We start from the raw sequence: 19,262 nt of genomic DNA on the forward strand, positions 1-19,262 counted from the left end.
TTTGAGCGGCATCACCCCTTCCTTTCCTGCTTTCCTTCGCCTCGTAGTCATTGCCCCTTCTTCTCGTTCTTCCCAGGGGTGGTTCACCCTTTACAGCCGTCGGGGATATAAAACGGTGGTGGGTAAGACTTCTAGTTGGGTTTGGTGGAGGAAGAAGTGGTCTATTGTTCGAATGGAAGACCTCTCTCTTTCTAGACGTCTTTCTAGGTGGAACCGTCGGCCCCGCTATTTGTCTAAAGCTGACGCCTATCCTCGCCTTTCGTCCAGAGAGTGGGGACTAGTGAAGCCCCTGTTCCAGGCCGAGATGTATCGGCTGTCGTCAAAGAGCCATGCCTGGGTGCCTAATGCTTGGCTTCCCCATGTCGGCCAGTTTACCAATATAGTCTTTCTTTCGGCCGTTGGTCTTTGTTCCTATTTGAGTAGAGGTAGTTTCCCATAGATTTTCACTCAACATCGTTTCTTTTTTTTTTTTTTTACTAACCCTTGGCTTTGTAGGTTCTGCCATGGATCGCCTATCCTCCGAAGACAAGGGCGTAGTGGACGTACCCGCTTGGCTGTCCGAGGTGTACACTGAGGACATTCTCAAGGCCGTGGAGGCCAAGAAAAAGGACTCCTCCAAGAAGTCCAGCGAGGGTGCCTCTGGTGACGTCGCCAAGGTAATTTTTAAGTTTTTGCCTCCGTTCGTTTCTGATCATGATTTGGTCGCTGACTTCCTACATCTTTAGGAACCCACTTTTCCAGCTACGAAGAAGCGTCCTGCATCTTCGACGGAGGCTCCTAAGCCAAAACGGCCCTTCTTTAAGAAGATGGGTACGGTCGATGCTGCCACAAAGCCGTCGGTACCAAAACCGTCCGCTCCCCTAGCTGAGGGAGAGGTTCTTTCTACCCAGACGTTCATTCCTCCTCCTGAGCAAAAGGAGGTCCCTCCCCAGGTGGACACCGAAAGGGATTTCGCTGCCGGAGCAGCTGCTAACGAAGTAGCAGCCGAACAGGCTGAGGCTGCTGACGCTGCCACCTCGTCCAAGGAGGACAAGGGTAAAGGCAAGGAAGCTGAGGCTCCTACTGATAATGCCTCCACTTCTCCTGCAGCTTCGCCAATTGGTTAGTGTTTCTGTACTTTAAATCTGTCGTGTCAAGTCGGTATTTGCATGATGTTTGATAATCTTGGCGTTTGGTTCAGCTGAGATGTTCAAGCGGATGCGGCAGGCCGAGGTGGCGAGCATCCCCCCTTCTGCCGGTTTTAGCTTAGAGGCGAAGGATAAGATCTTTGCGAACGTGTATGCAGCCATCCCTGAGGAATATGTGAGGTCACTCCCCGGGATTGACTTAGGATTCTTTGGGTCCATTCAGTCCCTCGTCCTTGATGTGAGACACTTACTCCTGGATCTCTGTATTGATGATTATATATGTACTCTTTTTTTTAACTCTATTTTGTCTTCGACAGCTTTTCATTCGCTGTGCCGAGAGTAGGAACTATCGCTTTGATATGCATAATGAGATGCTCAAGCACAAGGACCAGATCGAGAATCATGAGCAGTATGCTGAGAAGACGGCCAGATTGATCAACTTGGACGCGGACAAGAAGATCAAATCCAAGACGGAAGCTCTGAGGAAGGCCGAGGAGGACGCCGAGAAGCATAAAGAGAAGTTGCTGGAGCATGAGGAGCGGCTGGCCGTGCTGAGAAAGGAGTACTCTTCCGTCTCGGAGCGGGTGACTAATTTCTCTTCCAAGGTGAACGTTCTTGAGGGTCAGCTCAAGGCCATGCAGGGAAAGATTGAGGCGGTGCGCAAGGAGGCTGCGAGCTCTTTCAAGTTGGGCGAGGAGTCCATCTTGGAGAGTGCCCAAAAGGCGCGGGATCAGTCTATGGACGGGAAAGACTTTTCCTGGTTCAAACGCCGTATCTCCCACCAGATAGCCATTTGGACGGCTAGACGCCTAGGCTTAGATCCCCCTGAGTTCGTCAGTGACGGGGAGGAGGACATGGAGGAAGACGAGGTGAACTCCTCAGAAGGTCAAGACGTCCAGGACGGGAGTTCTATTGCCCCTCATCCTTGAGCAGCTTTTCTCGTGGTTGGTTTGAATGACGCCGTGGGCGTTTGTAATAACTTTGGTGCCTTTTGGCATTTATTTGATTTGGTTTGGTTGCGCCTTGAGCGCTATGTATAAACAATTCGTGCCGTTGTGCACTTTATTTTATTTTAATTCCATCAGTTCGTTACTGATTTCTTGGGAATTCTTTTTGGGTCCATTTGTTGGACGGAAATCTCAGTGTTTTAGGTGATCAGCCTAATTTGAGGCGCTAATCTAGGCCACTTCTCAGGCCGTCAAACGATTAGTCTTTTTAGACGCCATCCAAGGAGGAGGTCTTATGTCTGAATGTTTGCTCTTGTTTGAGTCTTTTTTTTTTGGGCGCCTTTCGAAGAGAAGGCGTCATGTTGGATGTCTAAACCCTTCGTGTTTATTAGCACTGGGTATGTCTAAACCCTCCGTGTTTATTAGCATTGGGTATTATTTATTTAGTAGATATTGACGCCACTATTTTAGGGATTGTTTTCTAGTGAGTTTCTTCACCCCTTAGTGTTCCTTTTTAAAGGTTCAACTGAGACTTGTATTCTTCAGATAAGTATTCATTTACTAAATCGCTTGCTAAATTCACCGCGTCTTAGGCGGGCATTTACAGGCCGTTTTGTGGGCTCTAGTACAATAGCTAGACCGTTTTGTAGGCTCTGAGTACAATAGCTAGGCCGTTTTGTAGGCTCTGAGTACAATAGTTAACCTAATGATATTCTACTTTCAGCCACTTTCTTCAATTTTGACCGCTTCTATTTGGACGGGTTTAGTTTCTTTGGCGACTTGAGGTTCATCTTCATGCTTTCGTTTTCCTCTGACTTCGGCAGAATCTTGCTTCCATGCTAACGAGTTGAGGGTCGTCAGATAACAGTCCCTAGCCTGTTGTTGATCTCCATGTATGGTGCCTATAACTCCATCATTGCACACAAACTTCAGAAGCATCAGATGGGTGACGACTACAGCCTTAATCTTGTTTAAGGTGGGTCGTCCCAAGATGACATTGTATGCAGTCAAGTCTTTAACAATTAGGAAGTCCACCTCCATCTTTCGCCCATTTTTCCTATCCCCAATTCGAACCGGCAGAGTGATGACGCCTACAGGGTGAATGATACTCCCTCCGAAACCAATGATGGAATAGTGAATTCTTTCGATGGTTTTGGGGTCATGTGCTAGGAGATTGAGGCATTCTAGACTCATTATGTCGGACGAGCTTCCCGTGTCTATTAGTATCCCTTTAACCCTCATGTTAGATATCTTGAATTCGACCACAAGGGGATCATCATGCGGAGTGGCTATCCGTCCACCATCTGACTCACATATTTCTATCCTTGGGAATGGATCCATGGGCGCTTTTGCTGACAGCAGCACTTGTCCTAAGCGGCGAGCATAATCTTTCTGTCCTCTCATGGTGGGTCCTCCAGCGGCCGGTCCTCCAGATATGACGGCTACAAATCCTCCGTCGCTGTGTTGTCCCCTAGTCGGTGAGGCAGGCGACTTGTTCTTTTTGTATTGGTTTTTTCCAAAGCCATGAGCATTCTTCTGTAAGTAGTTCTTGAGGTGTCCTTTGGAGGCTAGGCCATCTAAAGCCCTTTTCAAGCTTCTACAATTCTTGGTTTCATGTCCTATGTCTTCATGGAACTGGCAATATAATTTGGGATCTCGACTCTCAGCAGAAGATTTCATGGGGAAAGGTCGATCAAGGTCGAACCTTGTCCCCACGTCCTTTAGTATGGTGAGAAGATCTGTGTTGTACTCAAAATATTCCCTTTCTTGCGGTCGTTCTCTCTTGTGCCTAGGAGAGTTGGTATCATGCTCTTTTGAGAGGGCCCATGTGCCATTCACTCGTGGGGATTTTCGGTCCACTTTATCCTTTTTCCCGGAGGAGTCAGTTGTTTCTCCAATCCTTCCTTCCTTTGACGCGCTGCATATTTCTGTTGCATGGATAAATGCTTCAGCCTCGTCCAGGACCTCGGCCATAGTCCTTACACTCTTCTTAACCAGATCAAACTTGAAGGATCCCTTCTTCAATCTTCTGATAAACTTATCAAAGGAGACGCCATCAGGCAAGTCTGGGATCTGCCTAGCCTCTAGATTGAAGCGCTTCACGTAGCTTCTTAGGGACTCGTCTTTCCCTTGTTGGATCCGTCCCAAATGCATGCTTGTTTTCCTTTCTTCCTTGTGTGCCATGAACCTCGTAGAGAACAAAGTTTGTAGTTCGTTAAAAGAGGCAATTGATCCTGGGGGCAGCCGTCCAAACCATTTAGACGCTACTCCTTTGAGCGTGGCTGGGAAGTATTTGCACCAAGTGGCTTCATTGGTTCCCTGAACGTACATGTGATGGCGGTATGCGACAAGGTGCATATCGGGATCGGTGGTCCCGTCATAAGCTTCAATTGTAGGAGTTTTTACCTTGGGTTCCTTCGGGGAGTTCATGATCTTGTCAGAGAAAGGGGTACTCATGTGCCTTAACGTCAGGTTGTTGAACCCTTGCTGAATATGATAAGTTGGTTCATGGCGGTTGGATAGCAGGCGGGGGCGCATGCTTACCCTGTTGGGCGTCATCTGGGTAGGTCCACGTGTAGTGGGATAAAATGGCGGATCTTCCATCACAGGAGTGGACCCGGTGTCTGATAGTTCAGATTCCGCCTCATAATGTTCTTGACGCCTTGGGGCAGGCCGTAAGACGGCTGGTGGGCTTCCCCTAGACGATGGTCGTATGACCGGGTCCCTTCGAGGTAAGAAAGTGGGGGGGTCACGGCCGTTTCCCGAGTGCTCAGGCACAGGGCTGACTCCCCTGCTTGCTTGTGGACGAGAACCTTCTCCAGCCCTCCAAACATTGGATCTGAGCGGCATTCTGCTTATCCGATTGACGCCTAGACTGAGGGGCCTCTGTGGAGCCGTCCTCTCAGCGCTGTATATTAGCATGTTTTTCCGAATTTCATCTTGCAATGTAGTGCTCATCTGTTGTCGAAAGGTCTGATTCATTTGCTGTTGGAATCCTGTTACGATCTCGCGTAGGGAGCCCACCGAGACTGGCAAATCTAGATTCTCCTCTAGCACGGCGTCTCGGACGCTGGGGCTTAGATGGCCGCCTGGCGGAGACGCCTCGGTTATTGGCTCTTCTTCTACAACCACCTCAGCTTGTATCCGTCGCGGTGTGTTCCCTGCATTTGCGATTCGATTGGCTTCTTCAATGTGCCGTCTCTCTTCTTCTCCACCAGTGTACTCTCTGTCAGAGTGTAGTTCGGCAAAACAAGAATATTCCCGTAGGAATATTCCCTCCGATGCTTAAGTAAGTATAAGCTAGAGAGATAAGTAATTTGTAGAGAGAAGGCAGAGCAAAGATAAGTTTAGGTTGGTGGGAATGAATTGAATGCCTTTTACCTAGGGATCTGCACTATTTATAGTGCTAGGGTTTCTCGGGAACTAGTCCTGCATGATTGGGTGTTATGCAAGATCAGGACATGTGTCCTGCTAAGTTTTTGGAGGCTTGGTTTAGACCAAGTAGGCCTCTTAAGCGTTTGGGCCTTATTCCTTTGGGGAATAGCAGAGTGGGCTCCTTCTTGAGTAGGTGGATCCCACGACCCACTAATGGACCTTGGCCCTGTGAAGTTGAGATTTGCCCGCTAGTGGGCTTTTGGGCCTTCTTTCTGGGCTTTTAGTGGTACATCCAAGTGGCATTCTTTTTAGGCCACATCACTATGTTTTATCATGCTTGTAAGAAATGTGTATAATATTTTAATTTGGATATTAATTAAAGTAAAATGTCAAGAGACTTAACATTTAAGTTTAATGAGTTGTTTATTTTTTTATGTTCTTTTGGCCTCCCCTGTTTCTAGTGAACCAGAACTCGTTTCACGGAGAACAGAAGGACAATATTAACACCCCTCAAAAACAAAAGTTATTAGCACCACTGCCCCATTGTTGTCTTGAATCAAGTTAATATACGAAGTAGATGAAGATGCAATAATTCTTTAATTAGCAAGATAATTCATTGAAAATACCTAAGGTATGTTATTTCAGTAATTGATGAAAGGGTATATAAATTTATACACTTCTACAAGAAACACCAAAACATCAATTATGAGTTACAATTAAAATCAACTGGAATGGAATCAAGCAGAATCGAATTAACACTATTCAAAGAAAAATAGTCACCTTGAAGGATGTTACAGGCTTATGATATAAGAGAGGCAATGCTGCTGGACTTCGACGACCATTTAAGATTGGAGAGACGAAGAGGAGAGACGGAGAAGAGAGGTCGAAACGACAGAGATCCTAGGGTACAGAGAGACAAAGAAGATAGTGAAATTGAAAAAAACCCTAACTCACTATCCATTTTCCAGTATCCTCACTATCCAAATTTTTTAACTAACAAAACAAATTAACCGGGTATTCCGGGTATTAGGTTATGAATAATAAAATAATATAATTCATGCAAAAAAACCATTAAGCCAGAATCCAAATTAATGGCCAAATAGTCAATTAGCATAATTTAGGTTACATACAATGTGAAGCGTGCCATCCCTAGCTGCTCCCGAACCGAACAAGAACAAGTCTTTAGAGCCCCAAACGCTGCCCCTCTGTAGAAAGTCCACAGCACGCTCGGGTCCGCCTTAGGTTTAACCAACTAGGATTTTACTTAAGGTTTTATGTATTCGGGTTAGGCTATATTATGTTCTCCCTTGAACACAATGTGAGTAAAGAATATGATTTCAATTTGTAATTGATGTGTATAATTATGAGGGCCTAGCCTCATATTTATAGGGTAGGAATAAGGAATTTGAGTCTTACTAGGAATAGAATTACCAACCCTGCTAGGATTGAAATTCTTATCCAATTAGAATTGCAACATTAATTAAACTCTTAATTAAATCAATTCCAGCAGGACTAGGAATACTTAATCCAAGGTTACTTGGGAATTAAGCAATCAGACTTTTCTTGGAGCCCAAGATGAAGCAATCCAACGCAGCCACAATAATGGACCACGTTGGTGCGCGTGCCTGCCTAGGCCAAGCCACAACCGCAGCTGGTCGAAGGCCCAGCGCGCTGCGGCCTTGCCTTGGCGGGCTTGCATTGCTGCTGCTGTCTTGCTGGCTTGGCGCGGCCAACGGTGCTGCTGCTGCCTTGCTTGCTTGGCGCAACCCACTGTGTGCTGCTGCCTTGCTTGCTTTGCGCGACCCACTGTGTTGCTAGCCCATCGGCTGGGCGCTGGCGCTGGGCTTCGTGCTCAGTGCTATGCGCTCGACCTTTGCTTGTCGAGCGATGGGCCGGCTCGCTTGCCGGCTTGTCGCTCGTTGAGCTTCCGATTCGTTTTCCGATTCCGGAATCCATTTCCGTTTCGAACAAATATTTACGTTTTCGTTAATATTTCCGCTTCCGGAAATAATTTCCTTTTCCGACAATATTTCCGATTCCGATAATATTTCCGTTTCCAGCAATATTTCCGATTCCAGGAATATTTCTATTTCCGATAATATTTTCCGATACAAACCATGTTTCCGTTTCCGGCAACATCTACGACTTGGATAATATTTATATTTTCGTCGTGAACCATATTTCCGTTTCCGGCAATATCATCATTTCAGGAGTATTCTTTATTTTGCCTTTTGACGATTTCAACTCCCATTGGAACCGAGATCCTTCGTATACGAATGTTCATAAATGGAGTACTTAATTAACAATATATTCACTTAAATACTTTATCCGTTTACGTACTATTTGTGTGACCGTACGGGTTCAGTCAAGAGTAAGTTTTGGATTAATATTATTAATTCCACTTGAACTGAAGCGACCTCTAGCTAGGCATTCAGTTCACTTGATCTCACTGAATTATTAACTCGTTAATTAATACTGAACCGCATTTATTAGACTTAGCATTAAATGCATACTTGGACCAAGGGCATTATTTCCTTCAGTCTCCCACTTGTCCTTAGGGACAAGTGTGCATTTCCTAATTCCTTTGTCGCTTGATGCCTTCTCATGAACATAAGGTAAGAGTAGTCATCCTTATTATGTCTAGAGGTATTTCTCGGTTTCAGGGTTCAATTGATCAAATAAACAGATAATCATAGCCTATGATTCATCTGAGCATGGCCATGCATTTTTCAGTTTCTAGCTCTTCGAGTGGCCTTGTACAACTTTCGGCATCTCATCCCGATTTATGGGATAACAATCCCAATCTTGTGATCCTGAGGTTAGACTTCGTATGATAGATGATTACCTGAGTGTTGCCGTTATAGTCTCCTTTTACGGTGCGGCGCTTGACAACGTCAAAGTTGTAGGGGAATACAGTTAAATACATATTAACATAGCGGAACAATCCCCAAAGCCAGCAAGCATGTATAAAGTACAGATTAAGCAAACTTACATTCGAAGCGTGTTTTCCCTAGTTCAATGATTCACGAACACGAACAAAGAACTCCAATTGTCGTTCCTCTATTTGGTTCACCGGCACGTTCAGATCCGTCTTGAGATTCGTAGTTTAGACAACACTCAAGAGATTTTAGCTTTTAGGGAAGAACAGTATTGTAATCCCCCGTATATTTATAAAGTTTATTAATATAGTTTTACGTATAATTAATTATATTTAAATTATATTGGTGAATTTTTATAATAAATATACATATACTCCCTCCGTTCCACAATGATGTTCCAATTTCTTTTTTCACGTTTGCCAACGCACGTTTTGTATCGTATTTATCTATAGTTACACAATATTAAAAATTATAATTTTTTGATATTCTTAAAGTGTTCATGAAGACGAATTAAACAAGATCCCACATGAATATGTTCTTTCTTATATGTTATAAATAATATGGAAGATTCTCTTTTGTTGTGAATAGTGTCAAAAACCTCAATTGGAACATCATTGTGGAACGGAGGGAGTATAATGTATATTTATTTATTCAAATGCATTTTAAATATTTTAAGAATTTATGAAATTAAAAATGATTTTAGAATTTTACGTTGAAAAGAATTCGAATTATGAAAACACGTTCGATTGAAATTGGAAAACAATCCTCACCATTTTTGGATTCAAACAACCTCAATCCTAATGCTAGCCCAATTGGGTGAAGCCCAAATAATAAGACCCAAAACTCTACTCCCTTCTCTTTCAATTCACGTAAAAAGCAAAAACAAGAAACATCAAAACCCTACTTCCCTCCTATTCCTTCACGTGAACCAGGAAAACCCTCAAACCTTGCTTCCTCTTCACGTGAACTCGCAAACGCCGCCACCAGCCACCATCCCTGCACGACGTTGGCGTTATGCCACCCTTTACCGCCGGTAATTCTTCTTCTCCTTCTCTCTCTCTTTCGTTCTCCTAAACTCTTTGGTTTTGGTTTCTTGCACACCCATTAATGGTTGTTGCTCTATTTTTGTTTTCGCTCAGCCGCCGCACCACCGCAGCGTCGCCGCCCAGCTTTCATCGCTGCGCCACCGCGTTCTTCGCCCACACCAACCAACGTCCTCCTTTTTCTCCCTCTTGCTCGTCGGAAATCCTCTTCGTTCTTCCTATCCCGCAAGCACGAGTCAGTCGCAGCCACCACCGCTGCGCCACCAGCTTGGCGTGCCTGTCAGCAGCCGACTGTGCTCTGTTGCCGCCGTCTCTGACCGCCGGCCAACCACCCCTTTTTTCTCTCTTTTTGGTTAATTCTTAAACCCTTAAACTAATTTATGTTTTAATTATGTTTTATTAATATAATTCTTGTTTTTTTCTTGAATTAAATTATAGTTTTTATGAGTTAATTATGAATTTCATATTTCATGTTTTGCATAATTAAATTATTAATTTCCAGATTATACAATTTGATTGAAATAATGGTTTTAATTATTAAAGTATAAATATTTAAGGTCATAATGATTTTAAATCATGGTAGGATGATTATGAATTATCAAATTTATGATTTTTATGATTCTAAGCATGTTAATTTGGTGTTGGTGAAGTTTTAAAACAGTTTATATTGCTGAAAATTTTAAAAAGGAATATTTATTGAGGTTTATGATATATTCTGGTCATTAGTAAAGTAATCACTATGCTAGGAGATTAAGTAGTCAAATTTTGATATTGGGAAAGAATCTAATTATGTTTAGGAAGGGTTTGAAGCACCCTAATGTTGCTGAAAATTCAATGTGAATTGATATGAGTCTATATTGGTTGTTGTTAGGCGGAGAATTCTCCGTAGGCGACTTTTGAATTTTTAAAGTGGCCTCGCAGTTTGTTTACACAAGGTACGTACATACCTGTGTTCTTGGGGATGTGTGCTTATGTTGAAACCATGTTGTTATGTCTTTGAACTTGGTTATGTTATGCCTTTGAACTTGGTTATGTTGAAATTTACATGTTTAATGCTGTTGGATGAACGTGTTGAACATGGATTTTATTATGAGAATTATAACATGTTAGCGTGGATGATTGATGCAAGCATGTTGGTTGGGAACATTATATTATTTCATGTATATTGGTTTAGATCGATTGATCGTTGTTCCCTTTTTAAGCATTTCACTACTTTATGAGGGCCGAGGACCTTGTTTAGTAAGTTGATCCTTTACACCTATATAAAGGTGGTTGACCAGTGGTAAAGGAAAGGTTGAATTAATTGGAATGGGTTCTTGATTGATAACTTTGTGATCGCTTACCTAATTCCAAGATAAAATCAGTTGTGAATACTTGTTGATTTTATGATTTATGTGATTGTCGAGTCATAACAAAGTATTAATTGGTAAATCATGTAAAGTGAAACTGGATAGCAATAGCTTTAGACTGTGCACGTCTGAAGTGACGGACAAACAGGAGTTGGGGTTCATGGTGGTAGCCAAAGGACTTTTCTGGGACCGGATTGATCACCGTGTTCTATTTTATTCAAAAGTTCCTCGATATCGCAGGTCACTGAGGTTACGGAGTCGCGCTCGTACCTTGTCTTCCTTAGTGAAGACTTCTGGTTGGACAACTCGGTCCATTGACTATTTCAATTAAAATAATATTAATGTTGTATAAGTCTAGTCTAGTCCAGTCAAGTGTGGTCTTAAAATTAATATGTTTTGTTTGCCCTTACTTATGTTTTATTAGTATCATGTTAGGATTGTTCGTTTAATAGAATCATGTTAAGATTATTATTGATTTAGTATGTAGTACTCAGCTTTGCTGATTACGTGCTTTGTTTGTGTGTGTTGATCATGGCTATGCCTTATTGATCCTGTAATGACCCATTTTGGCAAGCAATCTCTAAGGATCAATAAGCATTGTCCATCTGCAGGTTTGAAGATGTTGCATCATTGGGATCGGGAATAGAGAGCTTGTATTTAGTTTTGATTCTCTAAGTTAACTTTGGTTTGTTTAATTGGACTTTAAACTTGTTGAACTAGCTACATTAATATATTTTCGTTGACTGGTTTTGGGATTAACTCTGTAGTTGATTATTTATAAACCTAAAGTTATTTCTAAGTTTTCCGCTGCAAAACGCTGAATAAGCCGATACGTTTTCACACGGACGATAATGCCTTGATAATTCTCTAAGTTTTATATGAAAAGGTTATTCTAGAAAAGAGAGAATTGTCGGGGTGTTACAACTATGAACGGAGGCAAAGAGAGAATTAGGGTTCTCTTTTGATTAGGTTAAACTGAACTCACGTAGAATTAAAATAGTAGTAGGGTTGGAAAAACAAAATTAATGGTGGTGTGTTATAACCCTAAGTTTATAACATGACCGTCCAAGTCACAAGGCCTCAACTGGCCACACACGCACCAAGCCCACGAGCAACGCGCACAAGGGCATCGCAGCCGTGGCCCTTGGGCCTCGCTGCTTTGCCTGCTGCCTTGCTGCTCTCCGCACGCGCCCAGCCAAGCCTTGCGGGCTAGCTCCTCGCTGCTGGCTCGTTGGGCCTTGCGCGTATGCGCGCTTGGCTCGATGGGCCGGCAGCCTCGTCTCGGCTTGTATTCGCGACCAACGCCTTACGGCTATTTTTTACTGTATCGTACTTGACGAATCACCGTCGTACGATACGATTATTCGTTTCGCCTAGCTTACGAATATTCGCGATACGATATACGATGATCCAACGTCATATCGTATATTAATGTTTTTCCGAACTAATTCCCGAAAAGCTATTAAATGAATTTCCGATTAATTTAATCCGGTGATCTGTTACATGCTATTGGTGTGACCTTATAAATTCAGTCAAGAGTACGCTGTTCCGATCACTTGATCTCACTGAATTAATTGTTCACAATTAATCTGAACCTTGGTATTAGACTAATGCACCTTGGGTGAAGGACACATTTCCTTCAGTCTCCCACTTGTCATTCAGACAAGTTTGCATTCACATTCTTTTGTCGCTTAGTGTTACTTGCTGAACGTAAGGTAAGATCCAAGCCATCCTTATTAGGTCCAGCAGTGTTTCTCGGATTACTGAGTTCAGCTGTTAAACTTTTACAGAAGGTTAAGCCCTAACCATTCTGAGCACGGCCATGCATTTTCACAGTATCTAACTCTCTGAGAGGCCTAGTTACACAACAACACCATATCCTATCAAAGATAGGAGGACAATCCATTCTTGAAATCTATGAACACTCACTTTGATTCATAGTACGCCTAATAACTGCTTTTATAACCTCCTTTTACGGTGCGACGTTTTACGAGCATTATAGCGAATTAATCTTCAAATCAGCAATAATAATTACTTATGGGTGTTTCTTTGTCGAAGAATCCATCTTGACATCCCATTTAAATGTTTTGAATCACTTGGAATTTTCATTTAATACTACACCAAATTAAATGAATATGAAATAAAGAATTTCATAAATATGAATTGGTTAAACCAATTGTATAAACACAGATCTAACAGATGTTCTAAAACAAAACTTAAAAAATCAAAGCCATTCTCCAACATGCTTGATTCCCATGGTTGCTACACGTGCGCTGTGCTTCACTTATGGCAACGGTTTAGTCAATGGATCCGCGACGTTGTCGTCAGTTCCAACCTTGCAAATCTCGATTTCTTTCCTTTCAACGATTTCTCAAAGTATGTGAAATCGCCTCAGTACGTGCTTGGACTTCTGGTGGATCCTAGGCTCCTTTGCCTGGGAAATGGCTCCGCTATTGTCGCAATACAAAGTCATTGGTCCTTTAATGGAGGGGACAACCCCAAGTTCTTCGATGAACTTCCGAATCCAAATAGCTTCCTTTGCTGCTTCTGAGGCATCAATATACTCGGCTTCAGTTGTAGAATCCGCAATAGTGCTTTGCTTAGCACTTTTCCATCTAACTGCTCCGCCATTGAGGTAGAACACAAAACCAGACTGTGATCTGAAATCATCTCCGTCGATTTGAAAGCTTGCGTCCGTATAGCCTCTAACAATCAACTCATCTGTACCACCATAGACCAGAAACTGATCCTTAGTCCTTTTCAGGTACTTTAGGATATTCTTGGCAGCATTCCAATGCGCCTCACCTTGGTCTGACTGGTACCTGCTCGTTGCACTGAGTGCGAACGAAACATCCGGCCTTGTACAAATCATAGCATATATGATGGATCCAATAGCAGAAACGTATGGAATTCCACTCATATTTATATGGTCACTAGAGGAAAAATCGTCATGTGCTTCCCTTCAAGTGCGGCTCATTTAGTAAATTGGCAGCACTTGAGAGCATGAAAAATAAAAGAAAAAATACATTTTCACAAGTGCGGGCTATTTTAAAAAATTGGCAGCACTTAAACTGAATTGCGGGCTTTAAACTTAAGTGCGGGCTCATTTTACAAAAGCCGCACATAAGATTTCTAAAATATTCTAAAAAAAAGAGAAAAATATTTCTAAAAACAGAGAATCCTTCGTTTTCTCTCTCCCTGATTCTTTTCCTTCTTCCTCTTCAGCTTCGTTTTCTCTCTCCTCTGTCGTCGCCGTCGCTTCTTCACCGCCGGAGATCGATCTCCTCCACCGCCGGTGATCTCTACCCTCTTCCATATCAGACTAATTCAGGTTTAAGTACTCTGTTAATTTCGATACAATTTTATCCTGGTAAAGCCAATCCTCCTGAAATTGCATCTATTGGAGGTGTTAGAGTATTTTTATGTTTTGGTGTGTTCATCTCTTTTGGATTATGTCTAAGGTTTATTTTGATCATATGAATTAGCTGTTTGGAAGTTACTTTTTCTATATTTGGATTTCAAAATCGCCATGTGCTTCCCTTCAAGTGCGGCTCATTTAATAAATTGGCAGCACTTGAGAGCACAAAAAAAATGAAAAAAATACATTTTTACAGGTGCGGGCTCATTTAAGAAAATTGGCAGCACTTGAGTTCAAGTGCGGGCTCACTTAAAAAACGAGCCGCACAAAATTTCACGGGTTCTTATTTTCAATTTAATTTTCATTTTCGCGCTCCTCTCCTTCCCCTTTCTCTACCTCATCTATCTTTCTCCAGCTCAAACGACTCTCACTCTTCACCTCAAACCCCCTCTCTCGTCCCTTTGCTGCTTCTCGGCCGGTAACCCGCCACCACCATTTCTCTTGTCGGCGGCACAACTGCTTCTATCTTTGTTGTTTTGCGCTGCCCAGTTGTTGGTTCTCTGCTCTCTCTCGCCGGCTCCATCTTTCTCTCGTTACTACCTTGTATCTCCACCACCAACGGTGGCCGAAGGTGGTAGCTGAGGTTTGTCATCCGTGCTACACTGTCGATCGGTAATTTCCTATTTTCCTTCATCAATTAAGTTGACTTTGAATAAAATCAAAACCCCCAATTTACAAACCCTAACTTCCTAGAAATTTGATTTTTGGTTAATCTTTAATGTTTCTATCTATTATTTTGTTTATCATGAGTAATTTATTTGATTCTTTGATCTGCTTCGATAAAATTTTAATTTTCAAGTTAATTGGGAGTTTTTTCATTTTCATAATTTCAGATTTAATTATTAATTTCCAATTCATACTGAATAAAGCTGCATATTATATCCACAAGCGTAGTTATCGATCCAATTAATGGAATTTGGAATTTCTCTGAATTGGAGGAGCCTATATTGTGAAAAATGCTTTTAAGATGCTTAGAAGAATTCTCAAATTTTGGCATTACTGAGAAACGAAAATTTGTATTCTTGGTTGTTCAAAGTAAAACATGTTACTGATCTAGCTAATATGTTTTTCCAGCAATGCAACTAGATTTTTTAATATGATTATGTAGTTTATAACTGTGTCTGAGCACTTTAAGTTTATGTATACTATGTGTAACCATGTTTAATCCAGATACTTGGTGATGATTAGATTTGTTTTCTAATGCTTGATTGGTTATGTCATCAAATCAGAAGTTCGTTGTCTATCAGACTATTGCAAGTCTTGCCTTTGGACGATCATTCTTTATTAGTACTTTAAGACTTCGTCTTAGTACTTCTTCAAGCGTAGATTTGTATTCTTATCTTCAAGGGTTATAGTCCATGATTTGCAGGTCATCATTGCTACACTCTTTAGTTTGTTATAGGGTTTCTATTTTGTTGCTGCTGGCTACTGTAGCCTACATGTTGCTAGTGCAGTTCCTGGAGTGAAGCTGTTGTCTTCTTCTCTGGTAGCAGCTGTTGTTGTGAGAAGTTTACTTTTGGCTGCACTTTGCTGGGCTGGATGACCTGCTCTTCTTTGTTGCTGTTGTGTTAGATGAGGCCTTTAGGTTAATCTGGAGGGTCGGGGCCGGAAAACCGAGGATCGTGTTTATCCAATATAAATATGTCAGATTTCAGATCAGGCCCCTATAACATTTTTTTTAATAGTTTGTTTTCTTGTGAATGCTCATGTGTATTATAAATTGCATTAGTTAAGTTGTTGAACCTAGTTACTCAACTTTTTCGGCAATGTCATTCTACTACAACTTTGTTTGTATTTTGTTATGCCGGGGTGGCTTAATCACCATATACTTGTCTAGCGTCTGCTTACTTCTTACTCTAGTATAGAGTTTCTTTTGTAAAAAAAGTAATTTACATGCAGGTTTGCCTTATGAAGTTTAAGATAGAGTGTTATTTTCTTAAGGCTGCAGTGTTTAAAAAGTTTGTTTATTCCAATTTGCCATGATTTCCCATATGATGGTTTTCTTGAGTCTATTTGTGTCCCATTCGCTGATTTCCTCCTACTATTTTCTATAACTTGTGTTACCTTCTTTTTGATGGTTCTTAGGTTCACCTTGCTGATGGGTTTCAGGTTCTCTAAAACCTTACAATTTCTGGTCTCCAAGAAGGGGGTGATATCATTGGATCCGTGGAGAGTATTAGAGTAGTAGTTCTGGTGCATCTAATGTGGGACACCAGCCTGTCCAGAAATTTTACATGATTGTAGTTGTTGTAGATTCATCAAATCCAAGGTGATTATTTTTTCATTTTCTTTTAGTTTAAATACATTTTTGTATATACTAGTAGTAATCAGATTCTAGGTAATTATTTTCACACTTTCATTATTTTAGTAATTTTTTTATACTAGTAGTAATTACAGGATCCTTGTGTTCTGGTTTCTTGTAACAGCTCTGGCACACTTTATTTTTGGACAGGAAGAACATACACACTGCCGGTTCAAAGTATTCAAACAAATTAGTTCACCTGGTGAGCTCTTCTGCTTCCTCTCTTTTACTTTCATTCACACATTAAGGAAAACGTGTATGCTGCTTATTCTTTTATCAGTTAATGCAGTAGCTAAAGTCTATGCAATAAAGAAGTTCTATGTTGGTGTATATATAGCTATAATCAATATCTATTCATTATGTCCTTAGCTGAGCTCGTTTGTGTTTGTTGCTTTGCCTGCTGCGATGTGATTCTGCCTACTGCTATTCTGCTATACCTGCTTTGATTATGATATGCTTCTTCTATTTGACCTGATCTGCATACTTTTGATTTGATCTTCTGTTTCTGATCTTCTTTTGTTCTACTTCTTCTATTTTTATCCCGTGTTTTTGTTCTGATATGCTTATGTTTTGCTTCTTCGTGCAACCAGGTGGTAATTTATGGTTAGAGTTGACCATAATTAACTTTCTGATTTTTTTTTTGTTTAGCTTGTATGCTGGATTTTGTTTGGTTTGAAGGATTGTAGGTGTTAACCCATGTTATACAAGATATGAGCTATAATGATGAACGAACCCTTAATGCCCAAAACTAGACCAAACTAGGTGAGATGGAGTCGTAATATCATAAAAATAAGAATATAAAACATGAATAGGTTTTAAGTTCATTATTTAGATTCATTTTTTCAAAGTTATGAGCGAAATAACCTATTTTAGACAAGATATGACCTATATAGATCGAATGAGCCCTAAATATGCATAACTAGACCAAAGTAGTTGAGATTGCGTCTTACAATCATAAAAATAAGAATATAAGGTGAATAGGTTTAAAAGTTCATCTTTCAGGTTCATTTTTTCAAAGTTAGGAACGCAATAACCTATTTTAGACAAATATGACCTATAATGATTGAATGAGACCTAAATGTAGATAACTAGACCACAATAGGTGTGATAGAGTCTTACAAACATAAAAATAAGTATATTAAACATGTAAATGGTTTAAAATACTTATTTAAGTTCATTAGTGGAAAGTTGGGAGCGAAATAAACCATTTTGGTCAAAATATGACCCACATGAACAAACTAGCCTTAAATGTTCATAACTTGACAAAAGTAGGTAACAATGAGTCTTAGAAACCTTAAATAAGTCCAATGAACGTGTAAAGGGTTTAAAATACTTATTTCCGGTTCATTAATTGAAAGTTGGGAGCGAAATAAGCCATTTTTGTCAAAATGTGACCTATAATGATCAAACAAGCCTTGAATGTGCATAACTTGACCAAATGAGGTTATAATGAGTCTTAGAAGCATAAAAATAAATATATTAAACATGTGAATGACACAAAATAATTATTTAGATTCGTTAGTTGAAAGTTAGGAGCGAAATAAGTCAAAATATAACCTATAATGATCAAACGAGCCTTAAATGTACATACCATGAGCAAAGTAGGTGAATGAGCCTTTTAAACATAAAACTTAGTATATTAAACATGTAAATGGTTTGAAATACTTATTTACATACCATGAGCAAAGTAGGTGAATGAGCCTTTTAAACATAAAACTAAGTATATTAAACATGTAAATGGTTTGAAATACTTATTTAAGTTCATTAGTTGAAAGTTGGGACCGAAATAAGTCGTTTTACTCAAAATGTGACCTATAGTGATCAAACGAGCCTTAAATGTGCATAACTTGACCAAATTAGGTGATAATGAGTTTTTGAAACATAAACTAAGTGTACTAAACATGTAAAGGGTTTAAAATACTTATTTAAGTTCATTAGTTGAGATTTAGGAGCGAAATTAGCCATTTTAGTCAAAATATGAAGTATATTGAAATGTGCATAACTTCACCAAAGTGGGTGATAATGAGTCTTTGAAACATAAAGCTAAGTGTATTAAACATGTACAGGGTTTAAAATTAGTGGAAAAGTTAGGAGCGAAATAAGCCATTTTAGTCAAAATTTGAACTATAATGAACAAACGAGCCTTAAATGTGTATAACATGACCAAAGTAGGTGAGAATGAGTGTTTGAAACATAAAACTAAGTATATAAAACATCCAAAGGTTTAAAATACTTATTTAGGTTCATTAGTTGAAAGTGAGGAGAGAAATAAGCCATTTTTATTATTATAAGGTTCATTATTTCATTGTTGTGAGCAAATTATGTCTTACTTTAATGTACCATACAATATTTATAATATAACTAACATATATTTTTTTCTCGATGATCGATCTTCTTTAGGTATTCAACAATCCGAGGGAGCAGCCTTTTACCATTGAGTAGATAAATGAAGTTCGAGAAAAGTTGGCAAATTTCATTACCATTTATCGTCTTTGATATTTTCTTGTAGTGAATCTTAGATTATGGATGCTAGTTTTTCATAGGATTGTAATGTAATCAATTTTTATATTTATAATTATATACTATTTAATTTAATTATCTATATAATTGGATACTTTTTTTATGTGATGCATGGAGGTTAACTAGTGGGCCTGGTCTAATTGTATAATATATGTAGCAGGGATATCAGTTATATAACAAATTTCTAGATCAATTGCGGCTCATTCATATATCAAGTGCGGCTCTTTTTTATGCTTGTGCTGCACATTTTTATGTCAAGTGCGAGCTAATTTCAAAAATTGGCAGCACAAAATTTGTCAAGT

General features: G+C 40.2%; 1 protein-coding gene and 1 long non-coding RNA gene across 4 annotated transcripts; both read left to right on the forward strand.

The window, feature by feature from the left end:
- The first annotated feature begins 806 nt into the window (after window positions 1-806).
- On the forward strand, window positions 807-2,219 carry LOC130471548 (uncharacterized). Its single transcript, XM_056841745.1, has 3 exons — window positions 807-1,101; window positions 1,181-1,365; window positions 1,445-2,219. The coding sequence occupies exons 1-3, from the start codon at window positions 807-809 to the stop codon at window positions 2,054-2,056; spliced, it is 1,092 nt and encodes a 363-aa protein (XP_056697723.1). The 3' UTR covers window positions 2,057-2,219.
- Window positions 2,220-13,910: 11,691 nt separating this feature from the next.
- On the forward strand, window positions 13,911-19,007 carry LOC130459351 (uncharacterized). Of its 3 annotated transcripts, none has more exons than XR_008918703.1 (4): window positions 13,911-14,750; window positions 16,224-16,407; window positions 16,591-16,642; window positions 18,841-19,007. It is a non-coding gene; the product is annotated as an uncharacterized lncRNA (long non-coding RNA). The 3 variants fall into 3 exon arrangements; XR_008918702.1 differs by having other exon boundaries at window positions 16,248-16,407; window positions 16,565-16,642; XR_008918701.1 differs by having other exon boundaries at window positions 16,248-16,407.
- Window positions 19,008-19,262: the final 255 nt, after the last annotated feature.

Source organism: Spinacia oleracea, chromosome 4, assembly GCF_020520425.1.
Source record: "Spinacia oleracea cultivar Varoflay chromosome 4, BTI_SOV_V1, whole genome shotgun sequence".
Taxonomy (NCBI): domain Eukaryota; kingdom Viridiplantae; phylum Streptophyta; class Magnoliopsida; order Caryophyllales; family Amaranthaceae; genus Spinacia; species Spinacia oleracea.